Here is a 26,909-nt window from a genome sequence, read left to right as displayed (position 1 = left end):
ACCCCCTTGAAGCTTTTGGTCTTGTAGGGGAATTTTTCTCCAATTACAAGTTTTTGGAAACTGGTAAAAAGGGTTTTAAAACCCCTTTTACTAGTAGAATGACTTTTAAGTGTTTTGTAAAACTTGTAAATGGGTTTTTAAAACCCCTTTACATGTTTTTATGACTTAAAGTTATTTTTATTTTTAAATAGCACTTGTAAATGGGATTTTAAAATCCCTTTACATGTTTTAAGTAAAACCACTTGTAAAGGGAATTCTATTTCCCTATTACAAGTAATTTAACTTGTATTTCCTTTTCTAAAACCCGAAATTTGCCTTAGAGGCAAAAATATGAACATTTTGAAAACTTCTTGTTTCATTTCTAAAACCCGAAATTTCTCCCATGCCTTTGCAAACTGATTTGGGTTCGAATTTTTTGGAGGAAAGATAGGGATTCCTTCCAAATGCGGATTTGCTGCAACTTTGAAAGATTCAAACCCTTGTTCTACGCATCTATCAAACTGATTTTCGCCATTTGTCTTCTTCAACGGTTTTTTTTTCTGAATCTTGTATTCATGCCATTTGCCATGGTTTGGAGGTTCGAATCTACCCATTCCTAAGGCGTTTTTGATTTAATCATAAAGGCGTTGGATTCCAAACTTCATTCAAACCGTTTTATGCGCGTTTTGGGTAATCGATTTGCAAAAATGCCCTAAAAACCAGTCATGTTTTTTGCAAGTTTTGCACCTTTCTCATTCAAGGTATGTTTTCAATTCTAAATCATTTTTGCTTCCTCTTGTATTTAATGATGAATCAAATCATTTTTGAACTACTTCCTTGGCATTTTTCATGGCATTTTTATAGCAAATCGGTTTTTCTTTGGTCACCATGTGTGGCTAAGTTTCTTCCTTTGTTTAAATTCTATTTAAAGGGTTTCATCTTCCATGTTTGGTTGACTCTACAAGCTTGGTTCTCTCCTCATCTTTGCAAGGTAATTTTTATTTTTGTATTTCTTTCTTGTTTCTTTCCTTGCATTTTCTTGTTTAAGTTTTGGTTTTGTTCATGTTCATATTGGGTTTATGAGAGGAAATTCCCCATTTTACAAAGAAATTTGTAAAGTAAAAGTTGTTCTTCCCCTTTGAAAATTCTCCTTCTTTACTTGCATTCGGGTTTTAGAAACCCGATTGCAAGTAAGAGGAAAATTTGTGTTCTTCCCTTTTTTTTTGGACAAAGACTTAACCTTCTTTGATCCAAAAGATCAAGTTTCAAAACAAGAAAAATGTGTTCTTCCCAATATGTTCTTCCCAATTTGCAATTTTCCCAATTTGCAAAGAAATTTGCAAGTGTGAAAAGTTCTACCTCAAAATGTGTTCTTCCCTTTTTTGGACAAAGACTTAACCTTCTTTAGTCCAAAAATCAAGTTTCAATGGTGAAAAAATCAAGTTCTTCCCAATTTCGGGTTTTGAAATCCGGATTGCAAGTTGAAAGTCCTTCCCATTTTGGCATGACAAAGTTCCAAGTGATCTTCCCGAAATTCATTTTTACCTATCCGCTTCCAATTCCCTCATCCGTACTTATCATCTTCGTCATTTCCCGCTTGCCTAAATACCTTTTTTCCGTCCATTCCTTCGATTTTCAGTTTGTAAATAAGTTTGCATTTGGATTTAGAAAACCAACTGCAAATGTGATCTTCCCAACTTCCAAACTGAAAATTCATTCTCCTTCCATTTATTCATGCTTCGTGTTTTGCAAGTATAATTGCATTCGGAATTTAAAACCCGATTGCATGTTTGTACTTCCCTCTTGTGTACTTGCAAAACATGTTTCAAAACCCGAAATAAGTCAAAAGCTTATTTTTCCACCTCTTATATCTCCTCTCACAAAGCCAAAATACGAAAGTTGAACTTTCTCATTTGGACGAGTGAAAATGTCGAAAGATACTGACTTTGATATTGCCTTGATACTCTCCTCATCTTTGCAAGCATTCCCAGTTGTTTCCAGATGACAGATGTATCATCATCTCCCACTCCAAAAAAGATGAAATACAGTTATGATAAATACCAAAATGAAGTTCCGCAGTCACAGATCTCCTCCTCCCTTGATCATATCAAGGATAATGAGATAGGGCATGTTGACATGTCCGAATTCATACAAAGGATTGAAGATCCGAAGGAGGGTGATATGCAATGGTTGCTGGACAGCCATATCCATCATGCCGCATCCTTTCCAGTTGCTGCCCTAGAACCAGAATTTATTCTAGCATGTGCTCATCATTTTGACAAAGAGACACGAGTCATTAGAAATGATGATGGGGAAGTGATCATTCGCCTGGATGCAGAAGCTATAGAGAGGGTTTTCAAAATACCTTCCGAAACCATTTATATAGAGATCTCCAAGCAAAGTGCAGCTGGATACTTTGCCAAAAGGGAGAAAGACTGTAAGCGTCATATCAACAAATGGATTCATGGACCTCGCACTGCGCTTACCAGATGGGCAAAGTTATATCGGTCTGATTTCAAGAATGAGATCGGTGATACTATTACTCTTCTTAGCTGTATGATGGGATTGGAGCATTCCAATGTTTTTGAACTTTGGATGTACCAATTTATTATGTTAGTAAGCCAGTCTCAGCACATCTGTTGGGGTGAAATCATCAGTGATGCTTTGTGTGAGCAACTTGCAGTCGTCCCTACTACCTTCACCTTCTACATGAATTCATATCTCATGTATATTGCTGCGTCACTTAGACATTTCCCAGGTCTTTCCACCAAGGGTGACCGCATGCTTGTACCGGTTTGGGAATACTATGATCAGTTGCCTCTAAGATCAAGTAGGTCTCATTTCAGAAGGGTTCAGGATGCTTTCTTTGGTCATTATTTGTGTCAATTTGACAAGAACCTGAAGAACAAAAGAGTCTTAGATGAAGCATGGGAAAAGGTGAAAGAATATGGTTGTTTGTTTCTCCAATTTCCAACTTTTACCTACATGAGAGTTGGATGCTATGGCGGGCAGCCTTACATGCTCCCACAGTACCCAACAGATAAGATTATTTTCATGGAATTGGGAAGGCAGATCATGGCTGTGCATACACACCAGTCAGTTAAGCACAAGGTTGGCATGGGTATTTCTTCCAACAACCCATTGAAGATTGGTCAATATTCTCTAATGACTTCAATCAAGGCCAGGGCTATGGAGATTGAGTTGCAGGAAATTAGACTCAAAAGATTCAAACCTAGAGCTGATTTCGATTACCGAGGCATGAAGGAGAAGATCAAGAAGACCTTCATCAATGTACACCAGATAGAAGATATCTGGTCTGATCTTCGTACCGAATAGGAGATTCGCAAGATGGATTACTGCCGACTCACTGCAGAACAGATTGTGGATCTAAACCTCGTGAACATGCCACAAGGTATGATTGATGATGGTAACGTTCTTGATCCTGAGTTTGTCAATCAGAATGTTGATGAGGCTCCGCTTCCTTCTATCCACTGGTCCCACAAGGAAGGCACTTCTATCTTGGATAGATTTCAGTCAGTTCTTGCCAATACCAATATCTGGCTAAAGAATAATGGTGTCAAGCTCATTAAGATTAAGGTTGGGAAAGAAGATGATTCTACAGGTCCTCTTGGGCAGAAGTCTGAAATTCAACTAGACAACAAAGAAGGTGCATCCTCTTCTAGTACGAGGATTAAATTGTGAGTCAGCCGTGCAATGGCGCTTCCTCCTTAGGAAATAACAGTTCAAGGCAAGGAGAAGCCACAGTTGGAAATTCATGTGATTGATCCTGAAGCTTCAGAGGAAGAAACTCAATCTGATAATGCTCCTCAGTCACTTTCTACAGAGTCTCCACATAATTCTCTTTCTTCACTTCCTATTGAGGTACCCATGTTTCCTCCTGTGATAGATGTGAGCTCTCAATCTGCCCCTTCAGTTTCAGAATCTCCACGGAACGTCCTTCCACTTTCAGCAGCAGAACCATCTCAAGGCCATCCTCAGGAAAATTTGTTGAATATCTTTTCGGAAGATCCTTCATATGTACCTGTGTCTGATATTGATACTTCTATGACCTGTTTTGATGAGTTCATGACATCTTCATCACATCCTGTCGTCACTCAGCAGACTATGGTGGCTATCCAGACAAACACTTCTCCCAAGGTCACCACTGTTATTCAAACAGAAACTGCTTCTCTCTCTATCCCAGAATCAGAGTTAATGGCTTTACCTCCATGGCTCAATTCCTTCACTGCAAAGAGGAAGAAGCAGGTGATCTCACCCGATCCGTTCAACTACCAACAGTTGAAACAATCAAAACCTAACGCTGGTAAGAGGGCAAAGACAGTTTCAAGGGTGATCGTTGATGAAAACCGGATGAGAGTGGCAGAGATTGCTGAACCAATATCAGATAAACCAGTTGAAGAAATGCAAGCAGCTGATTATCGGATCACCAAAGTTCAACTGGGTAAGCAGACACATGAGGTTGTCAAGCACGATGCTCAACAAACAGTGGCTACATTGGTACAACGGTATGATGAGGTGTTGACCAAGAAAGATCAATTGGAAGTAGAGAATCAAAGACTCATGGCAGCCATCCAAAGTATTACTCAACCTTCAAGTGGAGAAGGCCAAGTACCTATTTCTTCCAGGGTCAGCAAACCAATCCAAGGTATCGAGAGAGCCGCCCAAAAGGTTCAAGCCTTAGACAACTGGGTTGATCAAATGCATGACTTATGTTCACAAGTCATAAGACAGGTATTTGAAACCATAGTTGAACTACTCGCGACTCGGCTCAACTCGCCAAGCCCCTGGGAAAAAAACTCGGCGAAAACTCGGGAAAAACTCGGAAAAACTCGGCGAAAAACTCGGCAACTTAAAAACACGCTTAAACTTAGTAAAAAATGCATTTTTTTTGCAATTTTTAATGAGAAGATGCATCCAAAGAGTCAATAAATGATAACACAAAAGAAACAAGCTGATTCTAGATATATTTAAATGCAAAGTGTCTACAAAATCGCATCCTCATGAGGAATGCTGATGGCTGGAAGCCTGAAGCAAAATAGTAAATTACTAAATAGTTTTTGTAAAACCAAAAGTAAATACATCATCACAAATTACAATTACAACTTCCTCTTCCCAGCTCTAGAAAAAACATGGGGAGAGGTAGAACTAGAGGGTCTAGACTGTCTAGTCGTATAAGTCTGCTGTGGGACTGGGCGTGACTGTGCCTCCTCGCTCGGTATGGTTGATTGAGACTCATTCTCCATCCTGGATGAAGCTATGTCTCCACCTGCCTCTGGCACTGGCAATGAATCCTCATCCTCATCCTCATCCTCATCCTCCTCAATGTCATCCAGCCTGAAACCAAATCCACCCCCCTCCTCCATAGCCTGCCTCTCCAAATCAGTGATGTCAGTGTCGGAAAACAATGGAGGCTGCTCCTGTGATGTCCAATCACTGTAAGGATCTATATCATCCAAGTCAATTGGACCACCTTCTAGTTCCTCTACCTTCTTTACGCGCAATCGAAGATTATATTGCACGTAGACAAGGTCATTGAGCCGTTTCTGCGCTAACTTGCTCCTCTTCTTCGTGTGGATTGCTTCAAACAAGCTCCAATTGCGCTCACAATTGGATGAACTGCAAGGCTGACATAAGACTCTGAGGGCAAATTTTTTGAGATGTGGGGTGTTTCCACCCCAATTTTGCCACCAAGCATCTGCAAAATAAATAAAATGGAAAAGTTAGAAAGCAAAGAGAAAAGAGAAAACATAATTTATCAATCATTTTAGTCTTTAGATCCCAAAATCCAAATGGCAAATGTTATACCTGGGGTTTGAGTGGTTCTTCCTCTCCTAGCCAGCTCTGAAGAGAATAGCTTACCCCTTCCTCCCTCATAATTTTGGAGCTCACTCACAATGAGGTCTCTCTCCTCAACATCAGGTACCATCCTCTCAATGCATGTACTGAGGCCCTCCATGACTTCTCCATTCGAATCTGAGTAAGAACCCCCGAACCTAAAACGAGGGTTGAGGAAGTACCCTGCTGCATGAATGGGTTGGTGGAGCTGATTGTTCCACCTCCTATCAACAATTTCCCAAATGGGATCAAATTTGAGCCTATCCCCCTTGTAGTAATTTTTGATAGACTCTTTGGCCCTATCCATGGCCTCATAAAGATATCCCATTGGGGTTTTATCCCCATCCACCAAGCGAAGAACTCGAACCAAGGGCTCTGACACCTACAATTGAAAAATACAAATTACAAAAAGATCAAAATTTAAATAATGAAGTTACAAATTAGTAATGAGAGACTTGAATCAAAAATAACTAAAATTTAAAAATTAAAGTTTTGAAGTAACAACCTTCACAATCTCTGCAGCCCTTTGTGCAAATTGGTTGTCGAAGACTATGCATGCGACAGCCTCTCCTTCAGGCTTCTTTGAATAAGGTGAGTTAAGCCATTCTCCACTCACAAACATTTGTTTCAAAGAAGTCAATGCAGCAAGAATGCTTTGCAACGTCAAGAAAATCGTTGCAAACCTTGTGACACCAGCTCTCACCAAATCTTTCTCTTGCGTGTGTTGTCTCATCAAATTTAGGACCCAAGGGTGATTGTAGATATATTTAGTGATCCTCCTTGCATCTTCCACAACTGGAGTCACCCACTCAAGTTTTCCTATGTCCTCCAAAAGAAGGTCAAGGACATGTGCTGCACAAGGTGTCCAAAAAAGAGTGGGGTGCCTCTTTTGGAGGATTCTTCCTGCAAAAGAAGAATTTATTCTTAAGAAATATGCAACCAAGTAAAACAAAGCCCACAACAAATGAGAATATTGCTAATGCCTAAAGGTGATAATTCAAAAGGATTCTACCTGCTGACACATATGCTGCTGCATTATCTGTGATGATTTGCACCACATTCTCTACCCCCACCTCCATGATGACACGCTCCAACATTCCAGCCAATGTTTCTGCATTTTTCACCTTGTTGGAGGCATCGATAGATTTCAAGAACACTACATTGTCCTTGCAAGCGACCAAAAAATTGATGATGGTGCGGTTCTTGCCATCTGTCCACCCATCAGAAAGAATGGTGCAGCCATAATTTGCCCAATCAATTTTTTGATCCTCCATCACTTCTCTTGCCCTAGCAACTGCATTTGTGAGCAACCTGTAAATGCAAAGTGAAATTAGGTATTAGTACACAATTTTGATTCAATAAACAAGAAATCTAAAATATAATTAAAAATGAAATCAAGTGGACTATGTAGTAATTTACTAACCTCCCACTCAAATCCCTGCGAGAAGGGGCCTTGTACCCCTTTCCTGAAACTGTCATAGCAGTCACCAAATTCAACCAATAAGCATTCTCCGCCACATTGAATGCAATGTTGTTGAAGTACCAAAAATCAGCAACTGCAATGTCAGTTTTCTCATGTACCTCCTTATTCCATCCACTAGCCTCTAATGATGGTTGTCCTCCAGGTGTGTTTCTGGGCACAAAATAATCACCTATCGAACTTGATCGTTGTGATGGAAGTGGAACAGGGCCCCGGCCAAGTACTCTACTAGAGGAAGCAGAAGCAATGGGTGAGCTGATGGTCGGTTTGCGGATACGTGGGCCACGCCGAGAGCCCACTATGCCCTCAAGTGCTTCTTCTTCCTCTTCAAGGTCAATAGAAACACCTTGAGATTCAGCTATGGCTGATCTCATGGCTAGTTTTGCCCTCTCCCTTTGCAGTTTCTTCTCTTCCCCAGCTGCAAGAAGGGCATTCATTTGTCTTTTTATTTCTTCATTGGTCCCAGGGCATGCTCTAGCATCATGCCTATCTATTCCTGCAAGGTGGTATTTGAGGCGGTTGATGCCTCCATGAAGTATTCTCTCACACTGTATGCATATAATTGACCCAGGATCGGGTCCCTCATAGGCATACCTCCATGCCCCATCTCTAGCACCTCTAGGACGGGTGCCTATAAATCCAGATGGGCATGGATCTAGTGGCCATTGCTCCCTTGCCATGATTAATGCTTACTTAACCTACACATACAAAGTGCAAAAAAAAATTAACATTTTAGTTAAACAATTTAGCACTAAGCAAACTATCTACATTAGTTTAAATAAATTTAGACATCATTCGAAGTTTTTTTAAAAAAAAAGTAGGGTTTGAATTTTTTTTTGAAAACTAGATTCTTCAAAAAAATTGTGAAAATTCAACAAGAATTGTGTTAAATCTTGTGTAAATAACTTAGAAATGATTTAGACTACCTAGGAATCATTTGTAATCAATCTAAATGCAACAAAAAATAAACAAATTGTTTTAAAAAAGCATAGAAAAAAAAATTAAAAAACTTACTTGGAATCTGATTTTCCCTTCAAATCCCCTTCAAATCCCCTTCAAATCCACTTGGAATCACTCAATAACCACCCCAAATCACCTTCCAAGCCTTCCAAATGAGTTTCCCCCTTCTCAGCCCAAAACACAATTGAAAAACAAAAAAACAAATTTGTTTTAAGCCGTTTTCGGCTGTATACAAAACACGGGCGAGTTTTTTTCAAAAACTCGCCGAGTTTTTGGCAAAAACTCGCCAAAAACTCTGCGAGTTTTTGCCAAAAACTCTGCGAGTTTCCTGGCGAGTAGAAGTCGTTACTACTCGCCAGGGGCAAAAACTCGGCGAGTTTTTGTGACTCGCCGAGTATTCGGCGAGTTTGTCATCTATGTTTGAAACAATGGTTAAATTGGAGATCATTGAAGATAAGTTGAATCAAATCTTGGGTGCTTTCAAACTAAATTTGGAGAAGGTTGAGGGAAATTTAGTTTCTTGGCGAAAGATGCCTCAACATCAGTTGGGCGTTCTTCAGGTGCATGACGTAATTCCTTCCAGAGTCACGTACATTGAATATAAGGAACTTCTGGAGAACAAATCTCTTGTTCTCAAATCACTCATTGAAGAAATTGATGAAACCTTAAAGTTGCGTGAAGCAGTCTTTCAAGATGTAACCTCCCATTGTAAAAAGGCATCCTGTGACATTTTAAATCAGAATGATGAGCTGCTGCCCGAGGAAGAAGTTCTTGCAGACTTGCAACTCAAGATTCATGATGATTGGAGAAGTGAGCAATTCTCAGTCGCTTCCATTCAAATATTGATTAAGTATCAAACTGAGTTGCAAGGAATCCGGTCAGCATTGGAAAAAGGCAATTCCACGCTATGCCAATGCCATGATGTCATCGTAAAAACTAGGGTGGTGGCTATGAACACTCATGAACCAGATCCTGATGAATTGCAGAAAGTTATTCAGAAGTTTGAATTGTTCGTATCTTCAAGAGTTGCAACTTGAGTGTTTTTAACACTTGTTGTAAAATTTTAAAATTGTAATTTCAGAATTGTAGTTTCCCTTTCGGCAAGTTGTCATCACTTGCATTTTTGTAATTGCAAGTTGTCTTCACTTGCATTTTTGTAATTACTGGTAAGGCAACTACAAGTTGTGTCTGATTAGGACTGTAGTTGGAATAAGTCTTAGTTAGTTAATGAAGTCATAATTAGTTGTTGAATTGGTCTTGGTGGTTGAGGGAATTTCTCAAGTTAGTTAGGATCCTCCCACCTTTTTCTCAAGGCTCCTCTCCTATAAATAGAAGAGAGGGTCCTTTGTGATCTTTATTTTTTGGGAAAGCAAGCAAAAACTCCGCCAAATTTACAGCAAGAAGTCTTTGAGCTTATGTATGTGAATTGAAGGTTTTGAAGAATAATAAAGAAGGATTACTCAAGTTTTGAGTCTTTTGAGCTACAAGTTTGAGTTTCATTCTTTTTATTTATTCTATGCAAAGTGTTTCTAAAGGAGCGTAGTCCAATCTGATTTGAAGTCTTTGAGCTGCAAGTAGAGAAGATTAATTAAAATAGGAAATCTCTAGAAGGAGCAGCAAGTCTTTGAGCTTGCGTCTGTTCTTGAGGAAAAATTATTGTTTGATAAGAAATAGCAGCAAGTCTTTGAGCTTGCATTAGTTCTTATCTTTGTGTTAAAAGAATAAATTATTCCAGTCTTTGAGCTGTCGTCTTTTATTCATTGTAAAATTTAGTATAGCAAAGGGTAGATAGGACTTCCAATAGTCAAGTCTTTGAGTTTGGTATTGCTGTCCCGTCCCGAAGGAAGTGACGGAAGTCTTTGCGCTTTCAGGAAACTTCATTTCCTTTCTCTTATTTCACTTAAAAGTGGTTACTGCTGTTATTCAATCGCTATCCTTTTCTGTGAAAAGAAAAGGATATTGTCTTTCTTGAAAAAAAAAGAAAGATTGCTGTCCCATCCCATTTTATTTTCCAAGTTGTAGTTAGATAGGGGGAGCCTTCCCTTAATTAGGAGAGTTTTTACTCGTGTGCTGTGGTTGAAACCACAATTTTGTATATTTCCCCAAGTATACAAAATTTTCAACCAACAAGATGATCCTGTCTAATGATAAAAACTACCTATCCAACTCCACTCGCCTCCGTTCTTCCATCCTCTCTGTGGCATTAATTTTGAGGGTGCCAAATTCCTCGGTTTTCTACCTAGGAGGGAACGTGATAGCTGGAAATATCCCTCACCCATCCACTGTTACACTTAATTTTGAATCTAGATGGAGGGATTTTGTACTTATTACTTTCTGGGCTGTAAGCTTGGTTATTTTATTTCACTACAATCATTTTTCTTCTTCTTGAATTGGGAAATTTGTAGAACCACCCTAAAGAAGTTACTCACTCTGGATTCTCTACCTCCTGTGATTTGGTATATTAATTTTGATTGGTGAGGCAAGTGATTTTATGTGGGGGATTGTAGTTAAATAGTTTTTTTTAGAATGGTTTCCTTTGGGAAGTCATTGCAGTCCATTATCTGTTTGTTGTTTACTGGTTTGAAGTTTTTTAGAATGGCTTCCTCTGGCAAGTGGTTGCAGTTGGTCTATGCTTTGGATTTGAGGTGATAATAGTTCCTCTCTATGCAATGCTTGGATTTTTTTCCAAGCCAGGGTTGTTTGATTAGCTTTGGCCCTCATGATATTCATCAAATTCTTCATTTCCTCTCTGCAAGTCAAGACAATTTATCCTATGTTTCTGCTTGGCTATGGTATGAATTTTTTAGACTTTAGTGGTGATGATGTGAGGGTTTCATTTTCTCCAGAAGTTGGTGGCTGCAGTGTCATTATATCCTACTCTATTTACAATTTTGAAAGGCAATGGATAAGGTATTAATTGTCTTTTAATAGATGTGCTTTTTGTGCCTCTCTGCTGTGCATTTTAGTTGGGTATGACCATGGACTGCAACACCTCCTGTTAAGGAAGACGGGCAAGGATTTATCTAGCTCCTACAATTGAAGGACCTAAAGCTGCCATCCTATTAAAGATTCAAAATACTTAAATTATAATGTGATTCAAATCATTCTGGTCAACGCATATTACAAATTTAAAGGACTGGCATATCCTACAAAATAGTAGGATTGTTATACTTCAATAACCACTCCCCTAAATAAATGAGTTGTTTTAAAAATTTAATATAAACAAACAAACACTCCCAATTAATAATTATCATTCGAACAACTATTGGAGTGATGTAATATTCCTAACCATAGTTGAAAAACTTGGACTTGGCAAAAACTCGCCAAGACTTGAAAATGCGACTCGGCGAAAACTTGGAAAAAACTCAACAAAAAGCTTGGCAACTTATAAAAATACTTAAATTTCATTAATAATGAATTTTTTTTTTGCAAAATTCAATGAGGAGATGCATCCAATGAGTCAAATAAATGAGTACATAAAAGAAACAAGTTGAGTCTAGTTATATTTGATTGATTTAAATGCAAATTGGGTACAAAATCACATCCTCATGTGGAATGTTGATGTTTGATAGTTTGAAACAAAATGAAAATAGCAAATTGTCTTTATAAAACTAAAAGTAAACACTACATCAAAACATTTTACATTTTCCTCTTCCTAGCTCTAGTAAAAACTAGGGGAGAGGTATCTCTAGTCCTAGGAGTCCGCTGTGGCTCTACCATCTTGCTCGACATGACATGTTGGGGCTCGACCTCCATCCTGGATGCAGATGTTGTTGGCATTGGCAATGACTCATCATCATCAACCTTCTCATGCTCCTCAAAGTCATTTAACCCGAATCCAAATCCACTCCTCTCCTCCATTGTCTGCCTCTCCAAATCATAGATGTCATCATCGGTAAACAATGGAGGTTGCTCTTGTGTTGTCCAATCACAGCAAGGATCTATATCATCCAAATCAATTGGACTTGTTGAGGTTGATGTTTCCTCTATCTTCCTTATGCGCAACTGAAGATTATATTGCACAAAGACAAGGTCATTGAGGCGTTTTTGGGCTAATTTATTCTCTTCTTTGTGTGGATGGCCTCAAACAAGTTTGAATACCGCTCACAACTGGATGCACTACAAGGTTGGCATAAGACGCGAAGGGAAATTTTTTGCAGATTTGGGGCATTTCCACCCCAATTTCCGCACCAAGACTCTACAAAATAAAATATTGAATAGTTAGAAAGAAAAGACAAAACATATTTTATCAAATTATCAATAGTTGTAACTTGTAAGATTAAGATACATGTGAAATACTCCAAATAATTATACTTGGTGTTTGAGTTGTTCTTCCTCTCTTAGCCAAATCTAAAGAGAAGAGCTCACCCCCTTTTTTCTGTATAATCATCCAATTCAGCCACAATGTGGTCTCTCACCTCAACATTCGGTGTCAGCCTATGAATGCATGCAGTGAGACCCTCCATAACCTCTCCACTAAAATTTGAGAATGAATCCGAGTAGAAAAAGCGAGGGTTGAGGAAGTATCCTGCTCCTTGAATGGGTTGGTGGAGTTGATTGTTCCACTTCCTATCAATAATTTTCCATATGGGATCAAATTTGAGGTGATCCCCCTTGTAATAACTTTTGATAGCCTTCTTGGCCCTATCCATGGCCTCATAAAGATACCCCATTGGTGTTTGTTCCCCATCTACCAAGCAGAGAACTCTAACCAAGGGCTTCAACACATACAATTTACAAATACAAAAAGATTAAAGTTACACTTTTATAATCAAAGACTTGAATTAAAAAGTTATATATTCAATTTGAATTTAAATTTGAACTTTTGAAGTTACCTTCACAATTTCTAAAGCTCTTTGTGCAAATAGATTGTCTAAGACTATGCATGCAATACTTTCTCCTTTAGGCTTCTTTGAATGGGTTGAGTCTAGCCATACTTGACTCGCAAAGATTTGTTTCAAAGCCGTCAATGAACCAAGAATGCTTTGCAACATTAAGAAAGTTGTTGCAAACATTGCGACACCCGATCTTACCAAATATTTCCCTTGGGTGTGCTCTCTCATCAAGTTAAGAACCCAAGGGTGATTATAGATATATTTTGTGATCCTCCTTGCATCCTCTACAACTGGGGTCGCCCAATCAAGTTCGCCTATGTCCTCCAAAAGAAGGTCAAGGCTGCTCAAAGTGTCCAAAAAAATGTGGGGTGTTTTTCTTGAAGGATTCTACTAGTTGCCACATATGCTGCTGCATTATCAGTTATGATTTGCACCACATTTTCAATGCCAACCTCCATGACAACTCGCTCCAACATTTGAGCCAAATTTTCTACATTTTTCACTATGTTAGAGGCATCCATTGATTTCAAGTAAACTGCATTATTTTTGCAAGAAACCAAAAAATTAATTATGGTACGGTTTTTCCCATCCATCCACCCATCATAAAGAATAGTGCAGCCATTTTTATTCCAGTCATTTTTTTTCTCTTCCACCACTTCTTTTGCCCTCTTAGTTACATTCATGAGCAACCTACAAGTACGAAGTGAAATTAAGTACACAATTTTAATTTTTAAAGAAAAAATAACTTAAATTCAATAGAAATTTAAAAACTCAACATAAGTTATCAAAAAATTTAAATCAACTGAACTAACCTCCCATTTAAGTCTGTGCGAGAAGGCGCCTTGTAGCCTTTTCTTGCAACTGTTAATGCGGTAACCAAATTAAACCAATAAGGATTGTTTGTCACATTGAAAGGGATGTTATCAAAATACCAAAAATCAACACATGCAATATTTGCATGCTCATGTGCCTCCAAAGAAACGAAACTTGGACTCGGCTCGGACTCGGCAAGGCCAAATCGGACTCGGACTCGGGACTCGGCGTCAGACTCGGCTCCAGACTTGGCTGGACTCGGGAAAGTGAAAAACTCAAAAAATTTAGAGATTTTTTAAGATTTAAAACTTGTTTCATGCACCCTTTATTGAATAAGACACAATAACATCATCAAACTTGGCTCATTTCATTACATAATACATACACAAGTATACATCTATGATCTATCACATAAGCATAAACGCAAATTGTAGCTGAAGGAAATAACAAACATAGATATATAAATATTGTCAAATGTATACAATATTACAAAACTCATGGAATAAAAAATCCATGTCATCATATGATCATCATCAAATGTCCCATACAAATAACAAAGGTAAATACATCTACAAGCCTATGGCGCAGAGGAGTCTGCACCCTCCGGCCCCGACGTCGGCTCCGATGAAGGCCCCGCCCCCCTACGAAGGCGTCTAAGGTAGGTCATAGATGATTGGGTAGCCATAGCCCCTCCTCGTGACACCACGCCATGCTCACCAACATCAGGAACATCTGTGTCACTGTCACCATCTCTGTCACTATCACCATCTGCCTCTGAATCTCCTCTCTCTGCTCGTGCTCTCTGCTCCTCCTCTGCCATGGCTACAGCCTCAGCCTCTATATCTACCTGGTCGATCCAATCAGTGTCATCATCACTAAAGACAGCCACAGGATCTGTCTCAATGGCCCACTCTGCCTCAGGATCAACCTCATCTAGAATGATAGGAGAGATGTCAGCTAATGCATTCTTTCTCATTCTCAGGGGGAGGTTATAGTGAACAAAGATAAGATCATTCATCTTCTCCACGGATAATCTATTGCGCCTCTTGGAGTGTATGTGCTCAAACATACTCCAATTGCGCTCACAACCAGATGCACTGCATGGTTGGCTCAAGATGCGAATGGCCAACTTCTGAAGATTTGGTGTCGTTGGGCCAAAAAAGTTCCACCAATTATCTGAGTTTGAAATGAGAAAAATAAATAAAATCAGTCTCTCATAAACTCATTTAACAATATACAATAAAACTAAAATTAAGCCTTACAATTTATTTTTACCTGGCATCATAGTTGTCCTACTTTCTTTGGCGATAGGACGAGAAAAGGTCTCCCCTTATGCATTTGAGAACAACTGTAGCTCTCGCATAAGATCTGACTGAGTACAACCAACAGGTGCCATCTTCTCCATGACTGAGTATAGCCCATCAAGGACCTCCGCATCAGCCCTGAAAGTAGGGCTAAAATGGAATGCCGGATTCAAATAATAGGCTGCTGCATGGATGGGCCTATGAAGCTGATGATGCCATCTCTTATCAATGATCTGCCAAATGGGACCATACTTGCTCTCATCTCCTGCATAGATAGATTTGATGCCCTCTTTCGCCCTATCCATGCCCTCATATATGTAGCCCATTGCGGGCTTTTCTCCATCCGCAACTCGCAACAAAACCACCAAGGGCTTAACAAACTGTAAAATTGAAAATATTGTGTAATTTAAAACATGAGCAAATAAGAGAATATGATGAATAAGTTATAAAACAAAAAGTTAAATAAAAATTGTAAAATTTATAAAAAAATTACCTTCACTATCTCATCACAAGGGCTCCAAAAGCCTCGCTCATCAAAAATGCAGTCTGCCATATCTTTTCCTGCTGGGGTGGCAGCATAGGATGAGGAAGACCACTCCTCACCAACAATCATACGTCTCAAGGCCATCTTACAACGAAGCATGGACTGCAATGTGATGAAGTTTGTGGCAAATCTTGTGATTCCTGGACGAGCTAACTCCTTATGCTCTGTGTATTGTCTCATAAGAGCCAACACCCATGAATGATTATATACAAATTTGCACACATTTCTTGCCTTTTCTACACATGTCTTGACCCATGGAAGTTTTCCAATATCCTCTAACATGAGGTCAATGCAATGGGCGGCACATGGAGTCCAAACTATAGATGGGTGCCTCTCCATCAATAGTCTGCCTGCAACAACATAATTTGTTGCATTGTAATTAATGAGGTTACAAAATAGAAATTAATTTGCAAACAAAATTAGTTTGTAATCAAAAGTTTACTTGTAGCAACATAATTTGGTGCATTGTCAGTCACCACCTGTACCACGTTCTCTTCACCCACCTCATTAATCACCTCCTCTATCTGCTCACATAGGTAGGTGGCATTCTTGCAATGGGCGGAGGCATCAATAGACTTGATGAAAAAACGGTGCCCCCTGAAATAAAAAAATAAAGCAAGATCAATGATCATTCAATAAATCATTAAATGAAAAATAAAAAATTAATGCCTAAATGAAACTAAAATTAATCAATCACCTGCGGAAGAAACAAGAAAATTAAGGAGAGTTCTATTTCTCCTGTCTGTCCAACCATCAGTCATGATGGTGCAACCTTTAGTGCTCCATATTTGGCGTTGATCACCCAATTCTTTCTTCACATCATTCACCAATTCAGTCAAAATGGGTCCGCTCAAATCAAACTCAGAAGGGGCTTTGAACCCCGCCCCACAAATGGTAAGGGCATCAACCATTTCTTGCCAATAAGGTGACCTGTCACAAATAATTTTAATGAGATAAGTATGTACTATGTATAATGAACTATATACAACAAAAATTAATACGAACAATCAAATTATAAAAATTAAAACAATCAAACATAAAACATTTACCTGGCTGTGAAGAATGGAATACTGCCATAGATCCAAAATCTGCCAACTGCCATTTTAGCAGCATCATGGACCTCCTTGTTCCAACCCATGCTCTCAAGTGACTGTTGGGACCCAGGAGTAGTGCGAGGTGCAAAAAAGGTATCCAACCTAGATTTACGAATCCTAGGTCCAATGCTAACATTCCCACTACCACTGCCAGTGCTAGGAACATGAGAAGGGGCAGAGGCACTGGCACTAGCACTGGCACTTATAGAAGCAGAACCGGAAGCATGAGTAGTAGCAAAATGAGTGGGACGATATGAAGGTAAGGAAGAAGGCCCTCCAACACAACCTAATTGTGTCCCTGTTCCTAAAGGTGCATGTCTCCCAATGACTGTGAGATCCTCTTTTTCTTTCCTTTCCTTTCAATTTCTTCAACCATTACATAGCAATCACGTACGGCCTCAGTGACTGCTTTTGTGCATGGGTCGGCATCATGCCCACGCACACCAGCAATATGGTATTTCAATCTATATATGCCTCCATGGAATATTGTTTTGCAAAATATACACTTTGTTTGCCCTTTTCTTTGCCCTGGAAAATCCTCATGATATTTCCAAGCAGGGTCCTTTCTAATGGGAGGTCTAGAAGAGGACATTGTATGATTGTTTTGTGAAACTTGAGGCAAATAAGAATGTGAAGGTTGCTGCAATAAAACATTACAAATGCAAAAATAAATTAAGACATTCATTCTATGTTGTGCATTCATAATTTCATTCTCATTGAACATTTTTTTCAAAAAAGCTAAAGTAGGGTAACTAGGGTTTGCAATTTTATTTTTTTTAAATTGTAGGGTTTGTCAAACCTTACTTTAAAAAAAATAAAATTACAAACCCTGGGCCTACATAGTAACATAGAAAAGATTTTGGAATAAAATGTAAAACTTTCAAAAAAAAAAGAATAGAAAAATGAATTTTTGCATATAAGAAACAAAAAAATCTCAAAAAAACAATGTTACCAACTTACCTCTTAGAACTCTTGAAGAAAATTGAAGAAATTGAAGAAATCTTCCTTGCTGGTTTTTCTTCAATGCACCCTTGTTATTCTTTTTATCTCACTTTACTCCTCCTATTTTTGCAAATGAATGAAATGAAAGTCACTTTTAGGTATAAAACAAAAATAACACAAAAAAAAAGAGTAAAAAAAACCATTTAAAATTGTTTTTTTTTTAACTTATCTTTCACATCGCCGCCGGCCGAGTCCCAGGCACGGGACTCGGCCAAACTCGCCAAACTCGCCAAACTCGGCGAGTCTGGCGCCTGGACTCGGCCGAGTCCGAGTCCGAGTCCCCAGGACTCGGCGAGGGTGACTCGCACTCGGACTCGCCGAGTCCAGGCGAGTTTAGGCGATTTTCGTTTCTCTGTGTGCCTCCCTATTCCACCTAGTTGCCTCCAATGATGGTTATGCTTTCGGTGTGTTTCTGTGTACAAAATAATTATCTATAGGAGTCGATGATGATGGTGCTACTGGTGTTGATGCTCTACTAGAAGGTGTTGATGCTCTACTAGAAGCAGCTGAAGTGGTGCCTGTGGTGGTGATGGATTTGCATATATGTGGGCCACGAAGAGAGCCCTCTATGCTTTGAAGTGCTTGTTCATTTGCTTCAAGGTCGACTAGGGCACCTTGAGAAGCAGCTATGGCTGCTTGCATGGCTAGCTTTGACCTCTCCCTTAGCAATTTTCTCACTTTTGTGGCTGTGAGTATGGCATTCATCTCCCTTTTTATTTCTTCAGTGGTCTTAGGATAGCCCCTGGCATCATGCTTACCAATGCTTGCAAGGTGGTATTTGAAGTGGTTTATGCCTCCATGAAATATTTTTTCACATTTTATGCAACAATCCGAACAAGGTTCTGGTCCTTGATAGACATACTTCCAAGCAAGGTCTCTAGCTTCTTTAGGACAAGTGCCTACAAATGATGGTGGAGGCCCTAACTGTGAACTTGAAGCTTCGACTTCTCTAATTCCCAATATATATTCACCTACACATAAAAAGTGAAAGCACAAGTTGTTAATATGTTAATAAAAGAATTTAACAAACTAACCAAATTATTTTAAATGATTATAGATTAGATAAAATCAGTAAAAAATTGATCTAATCTATAAGATTTTAAATATTTTCTTGAAAGAAAAAAAGGATTCAAACTAAAAGAAATTGGTAGGGTTTGAAAATTGTGAAAAAAATGAAAAAATTAGAAAAAAATTGTAAATAATGGTGGAAAATCTTGTTTGCAATCTAAATCTGATTTAGAGTGTTAACCTAATGGCATTGATGTTTTTTGTTAAACTTAGAAGTAGCAAAACAAATCAAAATGTTAAAAAAAGAAAAGAAAAAGAAAATCAGTAACCCTACTTGGAAATCTAATTCTATCTTCAAATTCACACCAAATCCTCTTCAAATCTCGAATTTTTAGCTCCAATTAGTTGCAATCACCCTGCAAACACTTCCCAAACATGTCCCAAGCACTGGAGGAGCAAGTATAAGCAATAAAAAAAAATTAAGTTGAGTTTTGACGCCCCAGGCCTTTTATGCAACTGTGGCCGAGTTTTTTCCTCGGACTCACCCTGCGAGTTTTTTGCAAAAACTCAGGCGATTTTTTCTGCGAGTTAAACTCGCAATTACTTGCAGCCCAAAAGAATTTGCGAGTTTTTGAAAACTTGGTGAGTCTTGCATCATGTTCCGAACAATTCCTGTCAGTAACTGCAAGAAGAGGGGTATTGACTTACTTTTGGGAGATGGATTTATGTGTGATCATGACAAGGGGTGTAATGTTGCAGATTTAACAGGATTTCAGTGAGTGCCTTCATCATTCTATAAAGAAATGGTTCCATGGGAGTATTGCTAAACATTTCATTTAAGTAGGGACAGAAGTGGATAAAGAAGGTGTGAATACCATTGGTTAGAATCTAGATTCTAGATAGTCAGTGATAGGAAGCAAGATACTGTGCAGACCTAGGGGTAAAGGAAAATATATGATGCAGTTTATTACCGTTTGGTGTTGAGTGCTTTCATCTTTTCTAGAGGGAGAATAATAAAGTGTAACTATTATTCACTTGTCAAATGTGGCACACAAGCTGGTAAGATTTTATGCTTATTAGTTATTACCTTTTGGGAGGGTGAGTTTGGTTAATAGTTTCACTGTACTGCAGTCAGTTTTCTTATTATTATATTGAGAGATTCACTCTGGAGCTTCTCCCTCCTATGATAACCTATGTTGATTTTTGTTGGGTAGAGGAAGTGATTTTATGCAAAGTTTACATACTTGGACTTGGCAGATCAAAAATTTGACTTGGCAATTAAAAAAATTACCTAAATTTATGTGAAAGACACAAATTTAGCATATCCTTCATAACATACTCTGCTCATGATGGCCTTGCATGGCCTAAGTTTCAGTTGCTTTGGCTATATGGCCTTGCATGGTCTGAATAGGTGGTACTATGGCGATGTGGCCTTGCATGGCCAGTCTCTTCTTTCATGAATTCTGTGCTTTTGGAGACCCTGCTCGGTCTGATCTTTTGGTATGGTTTTGTTTGGTAGGAACTCTATGGCATAATATCTCTGGCAGTCTGGTTGATATGTGACTGTTCCTGATCCGTTTGATGTTTTTCTCGATAATTTATTTTCAGTTTAAAAAAAAGACAAAATTTTTATACAAAATTCAGTTACAAAATCTACCAAATAAGTATAAAAATGTGGGGAAGTGTTTTCTATTAGATTTGAATACAAAGAAAGTACAAAATCACACCATCATGAAAATACAATAGGTAGCTGATTACTATTATGAATTTATGATGATTGTATTTAAAAATTATTATCATAAACTGCACGTCTGGGCAAGTTACAAATTACAGGGTGTCACATTTTTGTCTTTCCCATTCTAGTGAAAAATTGGAGAGAATGTCTAGTCCTTGCTCTTAGCTACAGATCGTTGCTTGGATAAAAAGGCTGCGCTTATGGATCCACCTTGCTGCTAGATGGCAATGACTACTCTGTCTCATGTTCGATATCATCAACATTCATGCCATCCAATCCAAGCTCTTTTACTTCTGCTGCAGCTACATCCTCCATAGCTTGCCTCTCGAAATCTGCAATCTCATCCTCTATAAATAAGAAGGGATCCTTATCCTATATAACCCAATCACTATAGGGATCAATGTCATCCAAATCTATAAGCTCTTGTGATTTTTCCTTCAACTTTCTTGTGTGAAGCCAAGGTTGTATTGCACAAAAACTAGGTTATTGATGCATTGTTGGGTCAATCTATTGTGCTTTTTTGTGTGAATGGCATCAAACAACCTCCAATTGCACTTAAGTTGGAAATGCTGCAAGGATGAGACAAAATTCGAAGGGCTAGCCTTTGGAGAATTGGGGTGTTTCCACCTCAATCTTCCCACCAAGAACCTGCAAACAAGATATTCAAAAGTTTGTAACTAGGCAATATTTTATTAATAGTTGTAAGTTGCAAGATATAAGTAAAGACTCCAGTTTTTGTTACTTAGTGTCTTGGGTAGATCTCCCTCGGATAGCTGGTGGTGAAGAAAAGAGCCTCCCCCTAGTTTGTTTGTAATTCTTCAACTTTGTAGCAATGATGACTCTCACCTCAACCTTAGATGTCATTCTCTCAATGCATGTTGAGAGGATCTTTATAACCTACCTATAAGAATTTGTGAAGTTATTGGAGGAGTTGATTTGTCCACCTCATCAATAATTTTTATAATACGACCAAATCTGCCTCTATCACTATTGTGATAGTTTTGGATGGCCTTTTTAGCCCTAGACATAGCTTCATAAATGTTCATTGGGTTTTGTTCCCCATCCACGAAGCACAAATCCCTCACTAAAGGTCCCAACACCTACAAAGTACAAACAAATTAAAGTTACAAACTTATGTCATGTACCCTTTTTTGGATCAAGGAAATTATTTAATAATTTAATTTTAGTTGCACAAAAATAACTAATTTTATAAAAAAAAACTACTTTTTTATATTATTAAATTATAAAGTTAATTAAAGTGATTTGACAAAGTATTATCAAAGTGTCGCTAGGACAAAAAAATTCTAGAGACTTCTTGGAGGCTAAAAATAGCAAATAGGCGATTATAAAAGAAAGAGCTTGATTTGAGGAAAAATAATCTATTGTTTGTTGCAAAAAACCCCTTCTTAAAGATTTAGTATTTTTGTTCATCTCTTGGCCAGAGGATGAAAACCCTCGGGGACAAAAATCCTCTTATTTGGCAAAGGAAATTCCATCTAGAGATTGCATTTGTGTAGAAAAATTAATTTAGCTTTATAGAACGTATATCCAACTTGGTGGATTAGTAAATATACATGGTTACCAAGAGATGCAAGTGTACTTGTACCGTTATGGGGAGTGGGGTGGCAATCAAGTTACGGTACACAAGTAAATGAATAAGGGGATATCTATATTACTAAGTTACTAGTCCTGGTACTGGTTTGGGTTCAGGTTCAGTTTGTGGGTTTGGACAAAATGTTTTTGGGGGTTGGGTTTGTTTTGGGTTCTTGCATACAAAACTATATAAAAATCAGAATTATATACATATTTGCAGCTGTAATTAAGTTCAAAATACCACACATACCACTATAAAAAATAAAAAATATTACAATGTCAAGTAGTCAAACTCAAATGTCATGATACATATTATATTTTAAAAAATAACAATGTCAAGCATCAACAATCAGCCATAACTGATCAAGCATCATCATACAAGTCTTTAAAAATGTCATCACCATCCATATTAGATGATGCAGGTGCTAGTAAATTAGAAGAATCGCAGTGCCATTGGCACAAGCACTAGCACTAGCACTAGCAAATACATAGCGGAAAGACCATATTAACTAAACATAATAATAGGCATTGTATACTAACTATATTATCTTCCCCAAATAAAAAATCCATCTTCCAGACAACAAGGAAAACAAGTAAGCATCAAGAACCTTAAGGAAGATTGTTCAATTTGATGACAATATTTTAGACGAGGACCTGTAGGCAACTTGGAAGCATAGTTCGCTGACTTGGACTTGGAGAGTACACTACAAATCAAATAAGTTATATGGGGGTCTAGGGGAACACCTCTAACATGGTTGAGGGGTAATGCCCTTTGTGGGGTCTTAGTGTAGTATCTCCAACAGGGTTGAGGAATATTTTGGGGTAGCTTGAGGGGCAGCAAACCTCACAAGGGTTTTGGGGCAGCACCCCTCTTAGGGTTCCATGGTAGCACCCCTATTGTGTTCCTTGTCGCAGTAAAGATGGGGTCAAGGGGCGGAGCCAAGCCCAAATTAAGACTTTCAAAACCACATAAACCTTCATGCTGTACATCATTTTATATTCACTCACTAAGAGAATGAATTTATTTGTCTTTAAAATGTGTTGGAGTCCACATTTTATGGTTTTGGGGGCAAATTGCACTTTTTTAGGGAAAAAAAGTTGAAAACATTAACAATGGGCCAAATTTGACCCAGTTTTGTCTGGGACAGACCCATAGGGTTTGAACAGGACCCTGCCTGAACCCATAGGAACCAAATTTGAACCCCGAACCCATAGGGGACTGAATTTGAACCTTGAACCCCAGCTGGACTGGACTGGGACCCAGGCTCTATAGGGGCCAGATGATTACATAGCTATATTATATATATATGTAGTCACCAGAAATTGTGGGTATGGGGACAGCTATGTGGTCCATTATCTGAAAAGGGAGCTTCTTGGCAACTATTAACTAAATAATTTTATGAAGAAGCATTTGACTGTTACTACTTGCATTCTAATCAAACAATAGATCTATAAAGAAATAACAGGTCTGTGTGGTAGATTGTTAATTTGAAAGGTTTAACAAGCATAAATGCTGGTAGATTTTAAATGTAACGGGGATTTTCCAAAGGACTACCATATTAGCTTGAGATGATTACATAGCCATATTATATATAAATGTAGTCACCAGAAATTGTGGGTATGGGGACAGCTATGTGGTCCATTATCTGATAAGGGAGTTTCTTGGCAACTATTAACTAAATAATTTTATGAAAAAGAAGCATTTGACTGTTACTACTTGCATTCTAATCAAACAATAGATCTATAAAGAAATAACAGTTCTGTGTCGTAGATTGTTAATTTGAAAGGTTTAACAAGCATAAATGCTGGTAGATTTTAAATGTAACGGGGATTTTCCAAAGTACTACCATATTAGCTTCAGCTAAAGTGTCTCACATGAAATAAATTGTATTATCTGCAACTCACTGTTAAAGTTGTTTCTTGGCAGATTATTTGAGCAAACTGCTGCTGTTTTTCATGTATCTTATCATGTGTTATGCTTGCCACTGGAACTGATATTTTCCTCTCCTGAAGTGCAGTGGTAATTGGGATGTGAAGACAAAGATCCCACAACAATGTCAACTTTCAAGAATAAATTTGCCACCATATTTTATGGAGTGGATAAATTTGAAGGATGTCTATTTGAATTTCTACAAACAACGGGTAAATCTAGTGTCATAATCTATATGGTATATTAACTATTTGTGTGGTTTGTTAGTGCTCACTATTTGATGGAAATTGTCATGACAGGCTGCTGGAATGGTGGCAATGCTCAAGGGGTTGGGGATGCCGATTATTGGAACACATCATGTGGGCCTTGATGATGCACAAAACATTGCACGTGTACTGCAACGCATGCTTGTAGATGGTGCTATGGTGCAGATCACTGCAAGGAGAACAGCAGCAGGACCATCAGGGGTAAATTTCTTATTCAAGAATAGGATTAAATAACCTTATTACAAATGTCAAGGTCCTTCGAATTTTTTTCCTCTTTACAGATATGACCACCGTGGCTATGATCAACCATAGTCAATACTAAAGAATATATAGACGATGATGCATTATGGGTCATGCTTGAATCCAGAAAACAACTTAAAGTTTAGATTGCATCTGGGTGAAATTGCTCTAGTATCTGAAATTCTTTGTTCAGCACCTAACTTGGAAATACGACACCTTGTACATTATGAGATCGGTCTATTTTGCCTCAAATATCAGATTTTATTACCCTCTTGTATGGTGATCAAAATGTTCATCCTAACCACCTTTAAAATGTTCTGGGCACCTCATCTTATGTAGCTTCTCACTTGCAGAAGAAATAGTACACAGAAAAGTCAAGGTTGTAGTTTACTAATGTTCAGGTAGAGGTTATATGGAATACCTTGAAGGTGTTTTGATTAGTGAGAAGCCAAACATATTGATATATTTTTTCATTAATGGCCAATCTTGTAAATTTAATAAACAGTTTGCTTTCCAGTTTCCACCCTACTTTGCTTTGAGGATTTGACAACATTGGATGCATAGGAGATAACTATATTCAGTGGGAACATTACCCCTGAGACTGTGGATGGTTTTGATAATCTAGATTCTGTGTAACTCAAAAGAAACACGTCGATTATACAAATTCCTACTCTAAAGTGAGTACCACTGTACCGAGAAGGCAAGAAAAAAGCTTATATAAGAAATTCTCATCTTGGAGTCAAAAAGATGCCAGATATGGAATGGACTTAAAAACATCCCAGACGTGGAAAGGCAAGGAAAGCATTCTTATTTGTTTGCAAGATATAGGAGACGAGCCTCCTAAAATCTTGAATACATGGTATCTGTTCTTTTGGTGCTTGGTTTGACCACATGGCTGTTTGACTTCTAAAAGATTTTACCAATTGTTCACAAAACTGCCCCAGCTTCGAAACATTACCCATTATCTATATTTGCAAAAAAATGAAAATAGACTAAAGATTTATGCCAACAAAAGATAAAATAAAATAACAGATGTACATATGTGCACACACACACATGCATACACACACACGAGTGTGTTCACATGTGCATGCACACACGAACAAACATGCATGTATACTCCCTCTCGCTCTCTCTCACACACACGCGCATGCTCAAATCTTAGAATAAAACAACCATATTATACTTATGGATGAAGTTTAAACCGTCTTGTATGGTTGTGATTTATTACATTGGTCCAATGGATCCAATGAATGAGAACTTTATATTTTAGCAGTCAGTTTTGTTGGTAAATTTGTTAAAATTAGTCAGTTTAATTAGTGCCCAGAGGCACTTTTACATCCCACATCAACTTGGGATGTTGGGGTGTGTTGGTTTAGGTAGTGTGCAGGAAACATAGAATACTGACATCAGTATAGTTTACAGACAGGTTCGCATAGTTAATAAAATTATTATACAAGCTTCTAGAATCAATTCAATAGGAATTTTTAATCAACATTTCAGATCACTCCTTGATCCATAATTAAAATGAAGAAAATATTTATGGAATGTTGCTTAGAGTTCTTTATATGGATAATTCAAGTGTATTGATGCCATTATTGACAATATTCAATATTAAATGAACTTGTCATTGCCGCCATTATTTTAGTTACTACCATCCTTTAAAATTGTCTAAATGCTACTTCTCGATGGTTAATGGGTCATTTCTTAACATATTGATGATTAGATTCTACAAACAGTTTAAATTGAATCCCTTATTCCTTCGCAGTCCTTTGAATGCTTGCTAATCTCATTCGATGCCTTCTGAAATAGTTCTCTTCCATTGCTACAACCTTAGTCTTTTCAAATGCCAACATGACCATTTTATGTTAGTGTTGTGTCCATGCTGACTTGTTAATTCATTCATGTTTTATGTTTACATCATGTTTTTTAAACTCATACTAATGGAACAACCCATTTCTTCAATGTATGGCACTCCACATGAACAATCAATTCTATAAATGCCACATTTTTCTGTAGCTTTTGATTGATAATTAAAAGATTTGATTAACTTTCTTAGTTTCTTATGTGCTAAAAAGGTTTCCTCTATGTCATTTTCTTCAAAATGTTGGCGATCTTTCTGGAGATACCCTTGATAGAAGACCTAAACATTAGCATACTCATTTAATATATCTCAACTCATTTTTCCTTTGATTTCTCCTAACTTTTTGAAAGCTCTAGAAATTTGCTTACTGTTACAACCATTCCTCTTGAAACTCTAGTCAAATTGT

The 26,909-nt window shown here is 37.9% G+C and overlaps 4 protein-coding genes across 5 annotated transcripts in view; 1 reads left to right on the top strand and 3 right to left on the bottom strand.

Moving 5' to 3' along the window:
* The window catches only part of LOC131028576 (uncharacterized exonuclease domain-containing protein At3g15140), a 102,803-nt gene extending 77,660 nt beyond the window's left edge, over window positions 1–25,143 (top strand). Inside the window, exons 5-7 of one of the 2 annotated variants that reach the window (XM_057958887.2) lie at window positions 24,222–24,345; window positions 24,433–24,600; window positions 24,681–25,143. In XM_057958887.2, coding sequence (XP_057814870.2) covers window positions 24,222–24,345; window positions 24,433–24,600; window positions 24,681–24,686 — 298 coding nt within the window. In that variant the 3' untranslated portion in view covers window positions 24,687–25,143. Of the gene's footprint in view, window positions 1–24,221; window positions 24,346–24,432 lie in introns of both variants that reach the window. The other variant, XM_057958886.2, reaches the window with a different exon arrangement.
* On the bottom strand, window positions 4,793–6,710 carry LOC131028575 (uncharacterized). The gene is made up of 3 exons (XM_057958885.2): window positions 6,341–6,710; window positions 5,806–6,217; window positions 4,793–5,695 (listed from the first exon to the last, which is right to left on the bottom strand). Exons 1-3 carry the CDS (start codon window positions 6,566–6,568, stop codon window positions 5,097–5,099), a joined length of 1,239 nt encoding a protein of 412 aa, XP_057814868.1. The 5' UTR covers window positions 6,569–6,710; the 3' UTR covers window positions 4,793–5,096.
* Window positions 6,734–8,117, bottom strand: LOC131074287 (uncharacterized). The gene is made up of 2 exons (XM_058010872.2): window positions 7,259–8,117; window positions 6,734–7,146 (listed from the first exon to the last, which is right to left on the bottom strand). The coding sequence occupies exons 1-2, from the start codon at window positions 7,993–7,995 to the stop codon at window positions 6,819–6,821; spliced, it is 1,065 nt and encodes a 354-aa protein (XP_057866855.2). The 5' UTR covers window positions 7,996–8,117; the 3' UTR covers window positions 6,734–6,818.
* Window positions 14,620–16,184, bottom strand: LOC131028577 (uncharacterized). Its single transcript, XM_057958889.2, has 3 exons — window positions 15,721–16,184; window positions 15,199–15,607; window positions 14,620–15,099 (listed from the first exon to the last, which is right to left on the bottom strand). Exons 1-2 carry the CDS (start codon window positions 16,108–16,110, stop codon window positions 15,254–15,256), a joined length of 744 nt encoding a protein of 247 aa, XP_057814872.1. The 5' UTR covers window positions 16,111–16,184; the 3' UTR covers window positions 14,620–15,099; window positions 15,199–15,253.
* Window positions 25,144–26,909: the final 1,766 nt, after the last annotated feature.

This window comes from Cryptomeria japonica, chromosome 8, assembly GCF_030272615.1.
Source record: "Cryptomeria japonica chromosome 8, Sugi_1.0, whole genome shotgun sequence".
NCBI lineage: Eukaryota > Viridiplantae > Streptophyta > Pinopsida > Cupressales > Cupressaceae > Cryptomeria > Cryptomeria japonica.
This window is presented reverse-complemented; position numbering and strand designations above follow the sequence as displayed.